The 18,204-nt window shown below is 38.2% G+C and overlaps 1 protein-coding gene across 1 annotated transcript in view; it reads left to right on the top strand.

Annotated features, from left to right (window-relative positions):
• Positions 1 to 9,698: 9,698 nt before the first annotated feature.
• The window catches only part of ICA1 (islet cell autoantigen 1, 69kDa), a gene marked incomplete at its 3' end in the record, with an annotated part of 33,864 nt that continues 25,358 nt past the window's right edge, over positions 9,699 to 18,204 (top strand). Inside the window, exons 1-4 of the mRNA XM_010140111.1 lie at positions 9,699 to 9,731; positions 12,522 to 12,693; positions 14,626 to 14,698; positions 16,415 to 16,538. Of these exons, the coding sequence (XP_010138413.1) occupies positions 9,715 to 9,731; positions 12,522 to 12,693; positions 14,626 to 14,698; positions 16,415 to 16,538 (386 nt within the window). The remainder of the gene's footprint in view (positions 9,732 to 12,521; positions 12,694 to 14,625; positions 14,699 to 16,414; positions 16,539 to 18,204) is intronic.

The following is an 18,204-nucleotide window of genomic DNA, read 5'->3' on the forward strand; positions in this document are numbered from 1 at the left end:
GGATTCCCCAACATTGGCCATTTTTAAGATTCAGCTAGACAGGTGCCTGGCCATCTTGTCTAGACTGTACTTTAGGCAAGAAAGGTTGGACCAGATGATCCTTGAGGTCCCTTCCAATCTGGTATTCTATGATTATGCCAATAAGTTTGACTTGATAGTCTTTGGAATGACGTGATGGGCATATAGTACTGAACAGACACAAAATTGCTTTTTAGAGAGGAATACTAACAGTTAACTTGGTCCTTGAAGTTTGTGGGAACAAAACCAGGTTTTAAAATGTGGCGACATAGTGCCCAATTTCTATTTTTTCACATTGGCTAAAACTTACTTCTAACCACCTGAGTTCTGAAAACCAGTGCAGCTCAGATGGATTGATCTCTTAAGTTCTACATATAAGTGAGCAATAAATCTCCAATGTGCAAATTTACTCTGTTTATCTGCCACTGTCTTCTATTAACTTATACATTTCAGAGTTGGGAATAGAAACATTAAATGATAGTGTAAGAAGCAGGGCCCTAGATATCTTGTCTGTTTACACTAGGAAATTAAGTGGAATGTTTTCCTATGTTAAACCTGTATTCTGAAACATTAGAAGCATGGTAATTGGTTTTGGAATAAAGTAACTTTTAACTGTGCTCTCTGCCGTAGCTATAGAGCATATTAAGAGTCAGTGTGAAATTCAGTGAAAGATAGGTCTTCACATACTTAATGTCAATAGTACTACTACTCATTTTGTTGGCTATACTGTTTGCTGACAGGTGACTAGGTAATGCTACGAAATGACAGAAAGACAATGCAAACCAGATTTCTTCATACCTTGTGCATGGTTTCTAATGGTATAAGTCCTTAATCACTTAGTCAATTAAAATACTTGCTTGTGTTACTGTGGTTTGTTCTCCACACAATTTACTAACTTGAAAAAGGAGGAAAGGGAGTGTTTATGTCGGCTTAAATTACCTCCTTGGAAAACAGACTCCAATTTATGTGAGTTTGTTTTGAGTTCATAGTTGGGGGTTTTCCACATGTTGAATTTCAGTTTTAATTTTTTTTAAATCCTTTTGAAGGATCAAGAGAAATGAATAGATGGAATGGAGTAAATTAACTTTTTATTGGGGTGTCTCATAAACCTTGACAGAGAAGAGAACTGGAGAAAATGAGTATAGAAATATTAGTTTGAGAAGGGCTTGCAGTGAAAGAAAGAATTGGTTCCAGTGGGCTTACGGGATGTGGCTGTGTCCCAAGCACAATGTGTTACTCAGTATTCTGCTGAAGCTTTTTTCCCCAGTAGTTCAACAGACCACAAATAGATCCCAGATCTAAGAGGAGTAGAGAAGTGCTCTTATTGCATCGTTTAGCCATGCGATTCAGGTGCTTCATGCAGAAAACACCGTTGTGCTCAGAGGATGGTGGTGAGGCTGCCAGTGGTGAGACAGGTCAGGTGCTCAGAGCTGGTCTTTGGAGGTTCTATTTGCTGCTTGTTTAGGGGCTTAGTATTGAGAGACTTGTATGGTGGTTTAGGCACCACAGTTATCTAACTGGGATCAAACGGCATGAATTTCTTTCTCCTCTCTGCAACAAATGCCGTTTTGCCTGTGCTGTTTGTAAGAACATCTTTCTAGATACGGGCTCCTGAAATAGATTGAAGAGTAACTCTATTGATAAAACTCTTATAAAATTGCTGTATTGCTTCTCCTGAGAAGTTGTGGATGATGTGTAAGATACATGCTTCCCAGGGTAAGTAGCAAAGGTACGGATCTGTCTGAGACAAAGGAATAGACAAAAAGTTGTAATGGATGGAAGGCACTGCTAATGCAGCACTTACAGACCAATTCTCCAAACTTTTTGAATTAATAAAGAAGCGCATCGGCGATTAGTCTAGCAGAGTGAAAATACTGCTGGATTTAAAGCTAAGTGTGGATGATTCTGCAAGATTAGAAAATCAGTGATGAACATTAAGAGCTTTAGAGGAAAAACTAAGTCTTGTCATTTGTCATATGGATATACCTTAAACTCTAGGTTCATTTTAGCTAAATTACAGCAACAGCTATTCATGTAGTTAAGAGTAGGAATACTTCTAAGTCTGTATATAATCTTGTTGCTGAATGCCTATATAGACCCAGACTTCAGTTTACACTCTTTTCCATATTGACAACATAGAATATTGAGATCAATAGGCTACTCTGTTCTGTCTTGCTTGGGAAAGGCAAAGTGAAACTTCGAAGTGATTTGCTCTGTGTTTGTAGACAAACCAGAGAAGATATAACTGTGCCCTGCCTAATCTTCATCTTGCAGTGAGACTGCCTCTTTCTTTGGAAGCCCATTTACTTGATTCAATTTGATCACAGCTTCCAGGGAGCAGAGTGGGGTAGATAGGTCATCAGCCAAGAGCTGTTGGAGGCACAGATGGCATTGATTCCCTCACCCAACTACATTTTCTTCTCTTCAGAGTATTTTGCTTAAATGAAACTATCGCTCTTAGCTTTTACAAATAAAACTCCTCAAAACTTCTTTTTTTATTTAGAACCACTCTACTATTACTGTATTAGAAGTTGCTTGATAGGTTAATAGATAGATAAAGATTTTAATAAAATGGTTACATTAAGTCAGCCAACTGCAAGGCATGGTTGATACTGTAAGTTGGGGGTTTTTTAGGGTGCAGAGAGCCTGCTCAGATTTGAGGAACCACAAAACATGTTAGCTGCTTTGAAAGAACAGTAAACTGAGAGGGCAGTGCTATCAATGAAAGTGCAGACCCTTCTGTGTCTTTTTTGATGAACGCATTACTTTCACATAAGGGTTGCTGAATCCTGCTCTGTCTCATTCAGTTCCTTTTTGTTTTTTCTGGATGCATCTCAGAAGAATGTGTTGTTCAGTCTACTGCCCTCCTACATATCTGTGCTAGGTCATCTTGGGATGTTAAATTCAATCTGTAGATCTGCATTAATAACATTTTTGCAGAATTTCAGTTCATCTCTTGGTTCTGAGAAGTTGTGATTACATCACAGTTTGTTTTAGATACAGTCTTTGCAGTTGAAAAGGTTCCTGTTTGATATTTCTGATTGCTTCCTGCTTTCTTCTGTAAGATCTGTTAGGTAAGCTAAGAGCACAGTAAGAGCTATGTAACCAATGCCCAGCCAAGGAGAGATACTTGAATTTGGAAAGATTTTATTTAAAAAAAAATTGATTTCCTGATAACCTAGGAGAGCATCAAGATATGAACTTCACCGTGCCACATGACTCTTCTTACATTTCCACTCACTGGAAAAATTACCTGAGTGACATTGATATACAGAATTGTTTATTATCAATTCAGCTGTTAGAGAGAAGGCACTTGTACCCTCTTTCTTATGAATAATCTTCAGGTAGTACTTATATAAAGCTGTTTAGCTCTTTGGAAACTGGACAACTTATGTTGCAACAAAATATAATAAAGCTAAAAGTGAAAAGCAAGTATGTACAACTGTTGTACAGAGCATGAGCTGGAAGGTAAGCCTAGGGTATGCTGGAGTTTAAATTATTCCAAACACCATGAAAGCATTTTTCCTGTTGGCATAGAAAAGTGTAGGTGATGTATTCAAATGGTCTTGGAGAATCAAAGGATTTTCCGTAGGATTGAAATGCCATTTACTGATGAGAGTGTACTCCATCAAGTTTCATGCCACCATCATGGCTAATAAAATATCCCAGTAGGAAGATTGGGGGATGCAGTATGGCAGAAATGCTATGAAGTTCTGTGTGCATTCCGACTATACTGGCTTCCAGTGGAAATAATTTGTGGGTAAAGAGAAACTCTGCCACAGATGCAGAGGTGCTATAGCTGTCTCTTTGCAGGGCCATCCTGGTTCCAGCATGCTTTGTTAGCTGTGGCGAGGACTGCATGAATGCAGCTGTACTGCTGCTGAAGCCAGGATGAGCCTAGAAACAGTTCGGCTGTATTTCGCAGTGTCCCAAGACAGTATGCTGTGCCAGTCTTCTGGTGTCAATCTGCGGACAGGGAGGTTTGTGGAACACAGTGCTGAGGTTTCTTGGTCACTCCTCAGAGTCTGCTAGGGCCCGCTGGCTTATGAACCTGGCTGGTTCTGTGTGGGAATGAGTGCTTCAGCACTGTGGCCCCTTGTGTTCTTTGCAGGCTCGTTAGAAATAGGGCCAGCTCAGGCTTAGTGCTGAAACCGAGGTAGCATCTGTCTGTCTCAAAGCACTGGGAAACACTTGTAAAATTAGTAGAGGTGTGTATAGACTTCTTCAGGAAACCTCAGATCCAGCCCTGCAGCAATAAATGTAGATTTGCCTGCTGTCAGCTGTAATGCAGCACTGCTTTCCCAGCATGCTATAGAGCCACCTACATTTGTTTCCCTCTCTAATACCTCGAGTATCCGTACCTTTTGTTTGTCAAGCCAAAGGCTGGCTGTCACGGAGATCACAAGTGTTGTGTCAAAGGTAATGGAAACTTTCCCATACAAATGCTTTCCAAAGGGGTGATGAATACTATTTTTATTTTTTATAATCAGTGTCAGCATGATATTTATTGAAACTTTAAAAACAATCTTAATACACTGGGAAGAAAAGTTTGCCACAAAGGTTTAATATAAAGAGATTGTTTTTATATATAAAGCTGTATGATAAATGTAATTTTGACTCCGATTTTTGAAGGAGATATTGGTGGACGGCAGTTTCTCATGTGCTCCCATTGTAGTCAGCTTTGGCAAAGAGCATCTCTTGTTACTTCTGTTCAGGAAATTTATGTCTTGTTCTTCAAAAGCATAAGAGTTCAAAACCTAAAGTAGTCAAAGTTTACATGTTTCTTCCTTGGTCTCTCTCTGCAGCCTTGGGACCAATGTTTCACATCTGTAGCGGTTCTTTGATAGGTGGTTAACAAGTGTTCCTTTTAATTCCTGGTTACTTCCCTAGGCTGTTTCTTGTCTCCTTTTATTAGCATCTCACTTTTTGTGGGTAGATTTGTGGCTTTTAGGTTTAAGAAAATCTCACTGCTTTCAGCTATCCCAGAATCTTTCAATAATGTCCTTTGCTACAGTTGAACCAGTATCTTAATCCTCTTTGGTTCCTGGACCTGGAATAGACATTAACAACATGTAAAATGACTGCAGGGACAATTTACATTGTACATGTAGCAATATCTGAAGAATCAAAACTGTTAATGTTAAAAGTTTTGGCTATGAATAAAAATAAACAATATGACTAGAAGCTGAAAATATTGTAGATAACGTTTAAAAAGAAAATAGACTATACTTTTTGTGTGTAGCCACAGTGGTCATGGTGCAGTGTTATTCTGCTGTCCATTTACACTATTCATGTAGAAAGTCTTCTGTACTAAAACAATGGTAGCAGTAAAATTGCTGCTCTTCAATCTCATCTTTTACATTGTGCAATTTTTCACAGAATCACATGTGTTGGAAGGGAATACTGAGCAGGATGCTGAACTACATAATTTCCAACCAGACTCACTTTGAGCATGGCCTCCCATGCTTGGGGCCATGTCCAGCACTTGCCTTACTGGGCAGCTTGTTCCAGTGCTTGGCCATTCTCATGGTGAAGAATTACCAGCCTATATTCAGTTGGAATTTCACTTATTCTTCCTTGTGTCCATGGCCACTTGTCCTTCCAGTGTATGCCTTTGAGAAGAATTTGACTGTTTGCTTTACATCTAATTAGGTAGTTGTGGAAAGCACTAAGGCCTCCTGTTAGCTTGTTGGTCTTCTAGTTGGACAAACACGTTATGAGATCCAGACCCTAACTAGTGGACCCACTCCAGTATGCCAGTGTTTTTCTTGTACAGAGAGCCCAAAACTGGACGGTACACCAGATGTGGTCCCAGAAGAGACTGGAAGGATTCTGAGACACAGTGACAAAGGTATTGCCAAAGTTGGTGTAAAACATCCACTGCTTTCCCCTCATTCACCAGAGGCAATCATCTCATAGTAGAAGGCAGTTGGGTTGGTCAGGCATGATTTGCCCTTAATAAATCCATACTGGTTGTTCCCACTCCCTTATTTTGTTTTTCATGTGGCTGGGAATGTCTTCCAAAAGGGTTTTCTCCATGATCTTTCCAGGAAATGAGAGTGAAGTTGATGGGCCTGAAGTTTCCCTCATACTCTTCACTGTGTTTTTTTGAATATGGTGCTTGTCTTTCTCCAGTCATCAGCCACCTCTTCTGATCACCACAGTCTCCAATAGAACAAAGAGAACATAATTGTAATGACATAAGCCAGGTCCCTCAGCATTCCAAAATTCATCCCATCTGGTCTTAAAGACTTCTGTACGTCCACATGGCTTGGGTACCCCCTAATTCAGTCTTTCTGTAATTCTTTCCATATTCTGTCATGCTGTGGGCCTGCCTTCTTTAACCTGTTTTTTGCTCCCACTGTTTTTACAGAGCACTTCTTGTAGCCCCTTGTAGCCCCTTGCATCCCTTGCTAGGTTCAACCCTAGTGCAGCCGTGGCTTTCCTAAGTTTTGCCTGCACTCAGGCAATGCTTCTGCATTCTCCTAAGTAACCTCTTCCTGCCTCAGTCTTCTGTGTGCATTAGTTTTGCATGAGTTCATTAAATTTAATCTATCCTGGCCTTCTGCCACAGGTGCTCAGCTTTCTGCCCATAGGAAAGGGCTGGTCATGTGCTTTGAGGAAGTTGACCTCAAAGATCCCACAATTGTCCTGAGCTCCTCCTGGAAATTTAGTTAACTGTACAACCTATCTAGTAAGACTGGATGTTTCTTAAAAATCACAAGCTAGAATTTGATACATTTGCAGTAGAACTTGGATACAAACACAAGAATTCCTGTAATAACACATCAACCACATCCAGCTCAAGTAAATACTTCTTTAATGTGTTCTTCTACCTTTGTTTCTGATTTTATTATCCATGTTAATATATAGTTGCCATTTCAGTAGAGCTTAACTATGATGCTAAAACATGAAATATTCATTAGTTTGCAGTGTGCAAATATTACACAGTATATCTGACTTGAAACAAGGTCTCTGTGGATGGAAATTGTTTAGGGTAGTGCTGAGATCAGTGGGACCCAAACCAAATGCATGTTTGTGGTCTAAATAAACAGCTGAAAGAATGGCATAATAATGGACAACCAGGTTTTCCAGTCACTGAGAAAGGTGGAATTCAGCTGGGTCTTCTGAAGCCTAACTGGTTTCTTTATAGAAGTTCCTTGAACAGCATCTGGAATAAACAGATCCAGGAACATTCTTGATGTGAATTATAGGTGAAATATTGCAAGCCATATCAAAAGTTTGATTCTTTTTGAGCAGTGACAATTCTGTTTTCTCCATTGCTTACTAAGCTTACTGTTGTTTTTCAAACTGAGTTCTCGTTTAGGACTGAAAGCTAGCTCTGTGCTGGAAATAAAACAGGCCCAGGGATTGAGCTTGAGCACTGGGCTGCTGCTTGTTCCTGCTGTTTAATTGTTGCAGTCTCCCTGGCATAGGTTTTATCTATACTACCTAGAACTCTCCAGGACTTTTTTTCTCTCCTGGCATGTTTTGGGTGCTACCATAAACACAGCAGGCAGTGTGGGAAGACTCCACTTCTGTTTCTTTCCACCCTAACTGGATGTACAATGCTATCCCAGGTCTGGACTCTTAAACACCTCAAATGCCATCGTGTCACACAGCAGGACAGGAAATATATGCACTCATTTTCATACTGTGAAAACACTGTTCTTATAGCTGTGATACAGTTCTCACTTCAAATTAAAAAATCCCCACAGTATCTTAAGGTCATGGGGTGCTATGTAGGACTCAGGAGTATGAGAAGATTCTTGAGTCAAAATACAAGTTCAGATGTTGAGAAAGTGAGAGCATGAGCTATGGTTGCAAATGAGAACTGTTTAACCATGACCTCAATTTTTTTTCCTTTTTTTGGGGGGAGTGGGTTGGGCAGGGAATGGGGTGGGGGTGGAAGAGGAAGAGGGGTTGGGACACACATCTGTTTCCAAGAGAGTCATGTGGGCATGTACAGTGTGTAAGATCTTCCTGGTTTACCCGTTGGTAAACACTTCGTTCCACGTAATACGCATGTTATTCTATTCTAGTTAGACTGTTCTTTGCTTCCTGTCAAACCAAGTGTGCTGCTGAATAACTGAGTCATGGATGTGTATACAAGCTAAATCCCATTTTCTTATCTTGCTTGCATGCACCCACAGTTGACTTAAGGAGGACCAGTATTAAAGCAGTGAAGTCAACTATAAAGGTGTCAGAAAACTGGAGTTGATGTTGCTTGTGCTTTATAGCTCTAGAAGCCACAGCAAAGACATGACCTATCTATTCTGTATATAGTCTGATATAAAGCATATCAGTGGTGCTATAACACAAACAAGCTGAAAGAGTTCTTTCTTTTTTTTTTTTTGTTGGCCTTTACACTTAAATACTATTTTGAGAACATTGTTAAGAATTTTCTCATGGTCTCTCCTGCAGTTGCTTATGAGCATTTCACAAAAATTCCAATTCAGGAAGATTTTCTGCTCTGATATAATCTTGCAGCATCTCGTGGAACTTTGCCAGAAGGTTTCACAGGTATAGACCGGAGAGAGGTTAGAATTTGAAATCTGAATTCACCTCCAAATGGAAATGCATGTGCTTCACAGCTGCAGGAAGCACTCAGGTTGTTTGCATTCCCTTGTTCTGGTTCCTGCAATTTGTTCCAGTCCCTTTGCCACTCCAGTGCTACCTGTACTGTCTGTAAGCAGCACTGTGCTAGCTGTTTCCAGTGTCACATATCCCCATTGCAGACACTTTTCTCTTTTGCCCACATTAGTGCCAAAGCCCAGTTTCAGCACCGTTACCTTCCTTGCTGCTTTTTCCATTACTAGTTTCTCAGTCCATCAGCTTCAAATCTTGGTGCAGCCTGTTGGGGTGTTTCTTCTGTGCCTGGTCATACCAAAGGCCGTTTCTCAGCTAGACCGTCTGCACAGCTTCTTTTTGGTCTCATCTCCAGTGCCTGTATTTGCATGCTGGCTGTATGCTGGATAATAGTGCTCTCTGAAAGCAACAGAGAAGTCAGGTGCTCATTGAAGGAGTGTCTACCTTCAATTGAAAACCTAGAAGGGATGTGCTCAGTTAGTGGTGGGAAGTGATGTGTATGCTGTCTGGTCAGCTCAAAGTATAGTGGGGGACTTGAGTATCCAAGCTGGAGACCCTAACTTATAAAGTCTCAAGTCCAAAAACATAAAAATCATATTCTATCCTTAGGAACTGTGGTATCCCCCATAGAAAAACCACCTGGTGGTTAAATTTCACATCCATGGCTCAAAATACAATGTAGCTAATGGTTTTTAAAAATATATCTGTGGGAAATGAGTGAAAAAAAGTAGCTGAACTTTGTTGTGGCTGAAACTTTGCGGGGGAAAAAGCTTGACTGGGGAAGATGCCTAGCATGGACAATTTATGCCAGGTAAATTTGCTTTTTGCCTGGAAAATTTGCTAGTATATAGTAATTGACAACATCAGCGACACTTAAATGTGTTTGTCATGAATTTAGATGAGAATTGTGTGTTACATAAGGAAAGCATTTGGTTCGCAGATTAAGAAGTTTTCTAACATAACGTGGTAAACAAGATGCTACTGCATAGTAATTTTCTGTGTGAACAGGTACGGGTTTTCTAGTGTCTAAATTGAAAATTGCATTTTAAATATGTTTTTATTAACCGTTAATTTCTTATTTTATTTAAGTGTCTGAAGATAACAAACATGGAAGGTCATAAATAGTAAGTACCTTGATGATATTTTCTTATTCTAAAGAGCTAATGGTGTTTTGCATGTTGTTGTTGCTGCCTGAGTCTATCACACATTATGTTCTGATGTCTAGTCCACCAGTGACTTCATATAAATACATTGTTTAAAAAGAATAAAAAATAAAAACTGAAAAACTGCTAAGGAATGGAAAAACAAGTGAAATGCCTAGATTGAAAAGCATGTTATGAATTTTCTGCTTAATAGAAAGAAGTGTTTTCAGAGGTTTATCCGTGGTCATCAACTTCAGAATAAAGTACATCCTTCATTTAGTTAGGTTTTCAGATTGTTTAACAAAACCTAAGTTGATTGACACAAAATCCTTGTTAAAAGGTATTGGCAAGTGTCTTCCAGTAAAAATAGTCTTTCATTATCTTAATTGTAAACAGGAGCCAATAAATTTTTCAAATGAAATTAGAAACTGAATTTGTGTGTAGTGGTAGAAGTTAATATTACTCTTATTCCTTCAATTGGTTTATCAGTCTCTAAATTGGGAATCCATATTAATCCCAGCATTTTCTTTTGTGACCTCATATTAACTCATTTTTATTCCTTGCACCATGCCCCCAGAATTTCTAGTGGTGTCAAGTGAAGTAGATATTGAGTCTGGTTGACATCAGATGAATTATGGTGTTTTCTCCACTTGACCACTGAACTGAGATAATCAGTTATTTGCACAGCTGTAGCAGAAGTTAAACCACACAGCTAGTGTGTGAGCTAGAGTCTTTATACAATCTTGTGAGGAGTTTGGGGGGTTTTTATTATTATTTTTAAAGTAGTGCTATTCATGAAAATTTCATACTCTGTTTTCTCATAATGCACAGAGATCTTGTTATTAGAGGTTGCAGTTTTTTGTATTTCAGGAGTGTAGCATATATCACATCAACACAGGCTTAACCTAACTTGACGGGCTGTCTGTTGTCAGTGCATAATGGTTCTTGTTCAGAATTCCAGAATGAAATGTAGTATGTTTTGTATGTGGTGTTTATTTTGTGCTGTAGTGCAAAAAGGGCCTTTATTTTATTTTTAATATAACTCAAACTCTTGGAACTAGTGTTTGGGTAGAATTAAATAGTTAAGTATCTGTGCTTTTAATGTCTGGGTAGGAAGCCAGGAAGTGCTGTGTGTAAGTGCATTTTTAATTTTGTCCTTGCTCACTTTCAGTTCTTTCCATGTCTCTGGTGATTAAGGCACTGTGTTCTAACTCACTGATTAAAAATACCTAAAGGAAATATTAAATCACTGTGAAAGAAATTTCCTTTTCAGGTTAAACGGTGTGACAAGTAACTATGTAGGGCAGATGTGCCACCCTTTTGGGCAATGCATGTACCAATGGCTTGTTGTTTCTGGATGGCTGTAGTATTTCACAGTAAGCATTAGATAGATACACAGAGATATGTGTGTGTCTCAGTACATGATGTGTATGTTGGGTCTGGATACCTCTTGAGGTAGCATCCCTGAGCTGTCTGTGTGTTATGAACAGAGTTGGTGGGCAGTAGCTTAGTAATGAATCACAGTGTGTCACTCCAGAGGTGGAGAGTATCTTTTTTTCAAAATTAAACCCAACCTCTTTAATTTTCCTGGAGTATTTATTATAGCAAGTTTTATCAAGCATTTACTTCTAAGATCACAGAATGTTAGGAGTTGGAAGGGACTTCTGGAAATCAGCTAGTCCAGCCCCCCTGAGAGAGCAGGTTCTCCTAGAGCAGGTTGCACAAGAACGTGTCCAGTAGGGGTTTAAGTATCTAGAGGAGACTCCACAACCTCTCTGGGCAGCCTGTTCCAGAACTCTGTCACCCTGAAAGTAAGGAAGTTTCTTCTCATGTTTAGATGGAACTTCCGTGTTCCAGTTTGCCCTGGTTGCCCCTTGTCCTGTTGCTGGGCTCCACTGAGAGAAGTCTGGCTCCATCCTCCTGACACTCACCCTTTAGATATTGATAAGCATTGATAGATCTGCACAATCACTGCAGCTTTTTATATATGCACACAAGGAGAAAAGCATGTACTTTTACAGAAATTGGTAATAGAATAGCACTTCCTGAAAAAGATGAAGATTTCAGTGTAAGTCTATGTATTCTATTGCACCATCCTGGTATGCTTTAAGTGTTGTAGAATATGGAGTTTGTCTTTAGATTGCACTTTTAGATCTGCTACAGGAATGCAGAATCATCCATCAGTATAAATACTCCTTGGGGAAAAAAAATTACCCATTTCACACCCACAGTTGTCAGGTAGTTATTGCATGAAGAAGGATGTGAGCTATCTATCACACAGCATGCTCAAAAGACATGAGTGTTCTAATTCCTTGTTATTCAATTGTAAAAAAGGGAAAGAAGTAATCTAATTCCATTCATAAAATGAACTTTGTGAAATCCTGACACTGCTGAAATAGCATGAAAATTGCTGCTTGCTTAAACGACTCTGCTAGTTCACTTGATTCGCTCCTATTAGTTATGTAAAAATAAAAAGTTAATTTCGTGGGCTATAAATCATTCCATAATACATTGGGAAGAATTCTTTGTCGCTGATTATTTGACAGTACTACATGCTGAAGACATTCAAGCTGAAAGCAATGTGTTATTTTCCAAAATAGGATGGGAAATATAGTACCAATTTAATTGTTTTGTTACTAATGCATAATGAGGAAATGCACACGTCTGCACGCAGATGCAATCTTCTTGACCAAAATGTATTAATCTAGCATGTTAGACTTATATTTTAAGCATCCTATTGAAGTTTTGTAATTTTGTTTCTTAATATTCTAGCAATTATCCAAGGGAATTTTATGACCAATACGCTCAAAGCCAGGAAAAATCTGTGGTCAACAAAATGCAACAGAAATACTGGAAAACAAAACAAACCCTAATAAAAGTTACAGGAAAAAAGGAAGATGAACACGTTGTGGCTTCAGATGCAGATCTGGATGCAAAACTAGAGGTTTGTAATGTTTACATGTGTATTTTCTGTTAATTTTTAATGTTTTCATTTCCATCAAACCTCTAATACGTGTACACATTGTACAAAATAATGTATGTACATTTTAAATTATTTTCCTGGAATATCTTTTCCAATTTTTGACAAAAGTATCTATATAAATATGAGGAATATAGTGGTATTTTGTAACACAAAACCCCATGTCCCTCAAACTTTATTTGGAACTTAACATCTCTTGTATTTAGTTTCAGGTTTTGGTTGTAGGTTTTTTCCTTTTGTTGGCAAGGAGGAACAGGAGATTGTTCTTTGTGCTTATATCATTCATTCTTATCCTTTGCTTATATAAGTTCCTTTTTTTTAAAGTAGTGTTCTATAGTATATACAAATGACCTTTTTTATACAGTTACCAAATACCACGTATACCAGAAAAACATGCAATATACCAAGGAGTGAGGTGAATAGTGCACTCTGCTCTCAGGAGCTTTTGTGCAGGTAAGCAGGTTTTAATGTGACCAAAGAAGCTTCTGAAAGTAAAGTGTAACCAAGAGAAGGAATCCTGCTGTGTGACAAATATCCTCAACCCCACTGGAATTAAAATTACTGAGGCTCTACAAAGCAAAGAGCTTGAACATCTTTGACACAAAGCAAAAGATAGAATGGACTTCCAAAGAGTAATAATCAAGTTAGTGTCCAGTTAAGTTTTAGCGGTACTGTTTTGTTACATAAGGGTAAAGGTTTTGACTTACTAGTTTTCTTGCCATTTCTTGGAAAATTGTTGAATTAGGATTCTCAGATTATTTGTGTTTTAGCTGAAATACAAGAGGCTGTTTTATATCAAACAAATCTTTGTAGTTCTAGCTACACTAGTGATAACTTAACTCGTGATGGTTCTAGCTATGGGGTCTTCATGATGGGTTACAAGTCAAGAGTATTGATGTAAACCAAGCTGGAAGGATGGAACAATACTTTATAAATATACACCTAAGTTCCTACCATGCTTACTGCATTGCGGATTCCGCAGGAAGGACATCTTGTTAGGTCAGGTGGGATTGGAAATAGGGAAACTTGTATTTACCAGATAAATAAACAATGAGCATGTTTTCACTTTGACAACTTCTCAACTGCAAGTCATGCTCTCAGTTTAAAAGGCAAGACCCGTGTAAATGTACAGGACATCAAACAGATGCAAAGGAAGATAGTTAATTACTGTGCCAGTAGTCTATTTTGCTTATATTTGTATAATGCTTCATACAGGTTTAAGTTACAGGTTAGAGGTTTCAAATGGGCAGACAAAAAGAATAGCAATTTTTCTGTTTCCCAGAAGCAGTCTCTAAAACTTAGACTGACTTTTTTTTTCCCACTCCACTCTATTTGGAAATTGTTGCTTTATAAATGGGTTAGAAAAACAGAGCTATGGCAGTAGAAAGTTCAGTTTAAATCAATAACTTTCTATCTTGGCATACCAATGCAAGTTTCTTCTACTTGTCTTTGCAGTATTAAAAATTCAGTATGCGTATTGTCACATGTGATGAACATAATAGATATTTTGGTAACTTCTTGCTCTACTGTGAGTTTTTCAGAAACAAAGATTTGTATATCTTCATATATATCCAAAGGTATCAATGAAAACCCCCCAGTGTGAGTAGTTTGGTTAACTATCAGGTGTTTAGAATAGATCTGTTTCCAAAATTATTTTTGTCTTTATTTTCCTTTTGTAAGTTATGATTGCTCTGTCTGTAGTTTCAGCAGACAACTTCACTGAAAGAAAAGCACACTTGAGAAGGAAAAATTATTTTCAAGCTGGGAAGATTACTCATTATTTGAGAAGAAATCCCTAATTTCTTAAAAAAACAAAACAAAACTCTTGTATTTTAATCGTGTGTTTCTTGCATGTGCTTACAAATTTTTTTGTGTGCATTTTGTTTCAATTATCAGCTGTTCCATTCTATTCAGAGAACGTGTATGGAGTTGCTGAAAGCAATTGAGCTGTATCAAAAAAGGATTTGTTGTAAGTATGATCAAATACAGTAGTTAAAATAAGTAGGTTTGCATTATGGAATCACTAAACAAGTGAAAAAGTAAAAATGAAAATAGGAAACTACTAGTTTCTTCCTGTTCAGATAACATTCCTTGTAGACAGGTAAAGGCAGATTTGCTTATTTGCCTGAAATTCCTCTAGTTAAATTTTATATTTGTTATTATGCAGTGATAGGTAGCAATAATTATGGGAGAAAGCTCACTTTTTAATTTTTTTTCCCATTACTTCCTTGGCCTGTTTAAATTCAGAAGTGTCATCTTAGAAATCCTAACTCTGTTCTGAACTGCTTTAAGTTGGTTTTTCTTTTTTTTAATCAGGATTGACTATGAAGAATATTTGGCCTATTACTAGTTTTATAGTTAAGTAATCTATGCTGTTGTGATGAATTAGATAATGCTGACTTGGCTATGACAAGTGTACAGTAATTAGTGAGAGACAGGGACCTCGTTTGGGAAGTTTCAAACTTCAGATTGTATTAAATGACCTCTAAAGGATGTCTGCAATCAATATTGTTTGGTTCTCTGGTGCTGTGATTTCTGGCCCAGAAAAGAGAATCCGGTTTTGGAGATGTCTTTCTATTTACTTTATTTTGTTGAATGTTATCCATATTTTCTCAAGTCTTTCCTTTTTCTTTTGCCTGCCCAAAGAGTCAGAGATAATGTTTCAGGATCTGGAGGTAAAATTAGAATACAGAATTTAGTGTATTGAGTTCAAAAAGTGTTCCACGCTAGCAGGTGATACCTCTAGTACAAAGATACGCATGTAGCACGTTCTGCCAGAGTATGCTATGAGTTTGTATTGGATTTGACTGTCAACGCTTAGAAAAATGACGAGGGCTTCAAGAGATCTTCTTTCGTTATGTTAGGCCATCCTCCCTGATGATAGTGGGAAGAAATTGGTACTAGAGGAGACACCCACTTTGGCAGACTAATAGACAAGACTATAATGAAATGTTTTTGTAAAGCTGTGAGATCATGAGGAGTCATGATCCCAGTTTGGAAGTAGTCAACAATGAAGTGTAAAACCAACTTTATTTTTCTTCATATTCTTGTTTAAAAAACAATCAGTTAATTTGAAATTGAAGTATTTCAGATATTTGAAATATAAATTAAATGTTTTAAGTTTTATAACAATCTTGCAAAATAATTGGAAAATAAATGTCCTTTAAAATAAAGTGCTATATTCCTCATATGAAAAAATAATTTCTGTAGCCAAGCATGAAAAATGGAGAGCAAGAGAAAAGCAAGTGAATGAGCTTTGAGTAGTATAACTCAATTAGCTTCAGTGGAAGTATGTTACCAAAGATCGACTGAGTTAGTCCAGGTGGTGGGGAAAAAAAATGAAAAATAACCAACAAACCAATCAAACCCCCCAGACTAAAAAATACGATAATCAAGATTGGGCCTGTTGCATAATCTAACCAACCTAATTCTTTTGTTCAAGGAAGAAATAGTACGTTTCTCCTGCCTTTTGGCATTGCTGGAATTTTGTGGTTCATGTTAAGTGTATCAAGAAGTGTCTCAAGTGAATCATTTCTTCTGTTTGCTAACTGCAGGAATTCCACGAAATCATCTATTTTTGCTGTTCTGCTTAGGTTTATTTTAACCTATTTGATATTAGATCAATTTTAAAGCTGTTAGCAACCTGTTAAATAACATGTTTGACCACTCATTTATTTCTTGTTAGTTCTGTCTCAGGAGGAAAATGAACTGGGGAAATTTCTTCGATCACAGGGTTCTCAGGATAAAACGAGAGCAGGAAAAATGATGCAAGCTACAGGAAAGGCCCTCTGCTTTTCTTCTCAGCAAAGGTATATCTGTCAGAGTTACTGTCTGATTTACAAAGTATGTGGGATAATGGTAGCTAATTCATCATTGGCATAATTCATTTTGCCGTTTGTAATGATAGGAAAGGTATTATTGGCTAATCTTGCTCTAGTATCGGAAATATTACTCACTCGCTCTGTGTAGTTTTGCCTGATTCTGTTTTTTGTCTTATGGACCTGCTATGTCTGTGAATCTCCAGATTCCTCACCTGTACCTATTCAGTTCGGCAGTTCTAAAGCTGTACAGGTGCACTCTCTAGTAGTGGGGCTGTAAAGGAGCTGATGTCAGGGCCGTCTCCTGCTTGATGTCACTTCTCACTCTGCAGAGAAATGCTATGGCGGGCTCGTGGGGATGTCTGTGTCCTGGGAGGACAGAGAAATGGGTAAAGGAATGCCTTTTTTGGATCATGAAGTCTCATAGCTCAAGTAGATACAGGAGAAGGGAGGAGTCTGAATGCCATTTTCTGCTTTAACCGTACACTATGAAGTCCCCCAAGAGAAAATCCTAGATCCCCACTTAGCTCATGCACGTTGGGTAAGAGCAAATCAGTAGAAGGTAAGGAATCCAGAGCTGCACACCTACGCAAACACATGCTGTTACTGAGAGCCCTTGATGTCTTACTGACTGTGTTTGTGCAAAGAGTTTGAAAGTAACGGTACCTGATGGCCTTATGAGTATTATGATACTATTTTTTAACAGTATTGGGACTATGTAAGTTTGAAATTCACCATCATTTGCAAGGGAAAATTCTATTCCGTGATCTTTTACAGGACTTTTGGGAGCTTTTGACTATTGTGATACTTTTCAGCTTTAGCTTAACAATGCAGCTGCTGGGCTTTAAAAGAAAACATCCCATAGAGAGTACTAAGAATTTCGTATGTTTATCTTGGGTTAGAGTTTGATCGTTAGCACAGCCAGTAGTGGGATCTTTAAAACACGTGTAAGGCACCTTTGAGCAAAAGCGCTGATTATTTACTGCTTTATAAAGCTTAACTGTTTATAGAGATCCCAGTGTATGACATGTCGACGTAAACTGAATTTTGCTTTGAATGGCTGGGTAAGTATTTGTAGAAAGAGAAAAAACATAGAAAAAAAGAATGCCACACTAAGAACTTCACGTTTTATATATCTTATTCAATGCATTTTTAAGGCATCTTTTTAAGTAATCTCAGATAAAAATAAAACCAGTTGTTTCCCTGTCTTCAACATGAGCTTGAGGATGACTCAAGAGAAGTTGGGACTTTATGTTGCATGCCAATTGCTAGCCCAGTAGCTGGAGATGAAGACAACACAATTTGCCGGTTACTGGAGCTTAAATTAGAAATTATCTTATGCCTAGGAAGTCCCTAAGTGGCACGTTAGACTAACTCTACACTGGTGTGGAACTGATTGAACTTATTCCAGTGAGGTGGCTGCTGGCAACCAAGAAGAAGGCAGAAGCAGCAGGAGGAAGAAAAACAAAAGTTGGAGGAATCCTGCCTATTTCTGAGGTTCCCATTAGGAGCCAAAGTGATGGCAAAGGGAGGGCAACAGTGTCCCCTACTGCCTTTCCGAAGTGTAGTTGCTGGAAGGAACATTCAATCTGAACAACTTCTTCAAAGGAATTGTTCAGATGCCTTAAAAAAAAAAGGGGAGGGGGGGGGGGGGGGA

Source organism: Buceros rhinoceros, unplaced genomic scaffold (assembly GCF_000710305.1).
Source record: "Buceros rhinoceros silvestris isolate BGI_N320 unplaced genomic scaffold, ASM71030v1 scaffold5837, whole genome shotgun sequence".
In the NCBI taxonomy this organism is placed as follows: Eukaryota; Metazoa; Chordata; class Aves; order Bucerotiformes; family Bucerotidae; genus Buceros; species Buceros rhinoceros.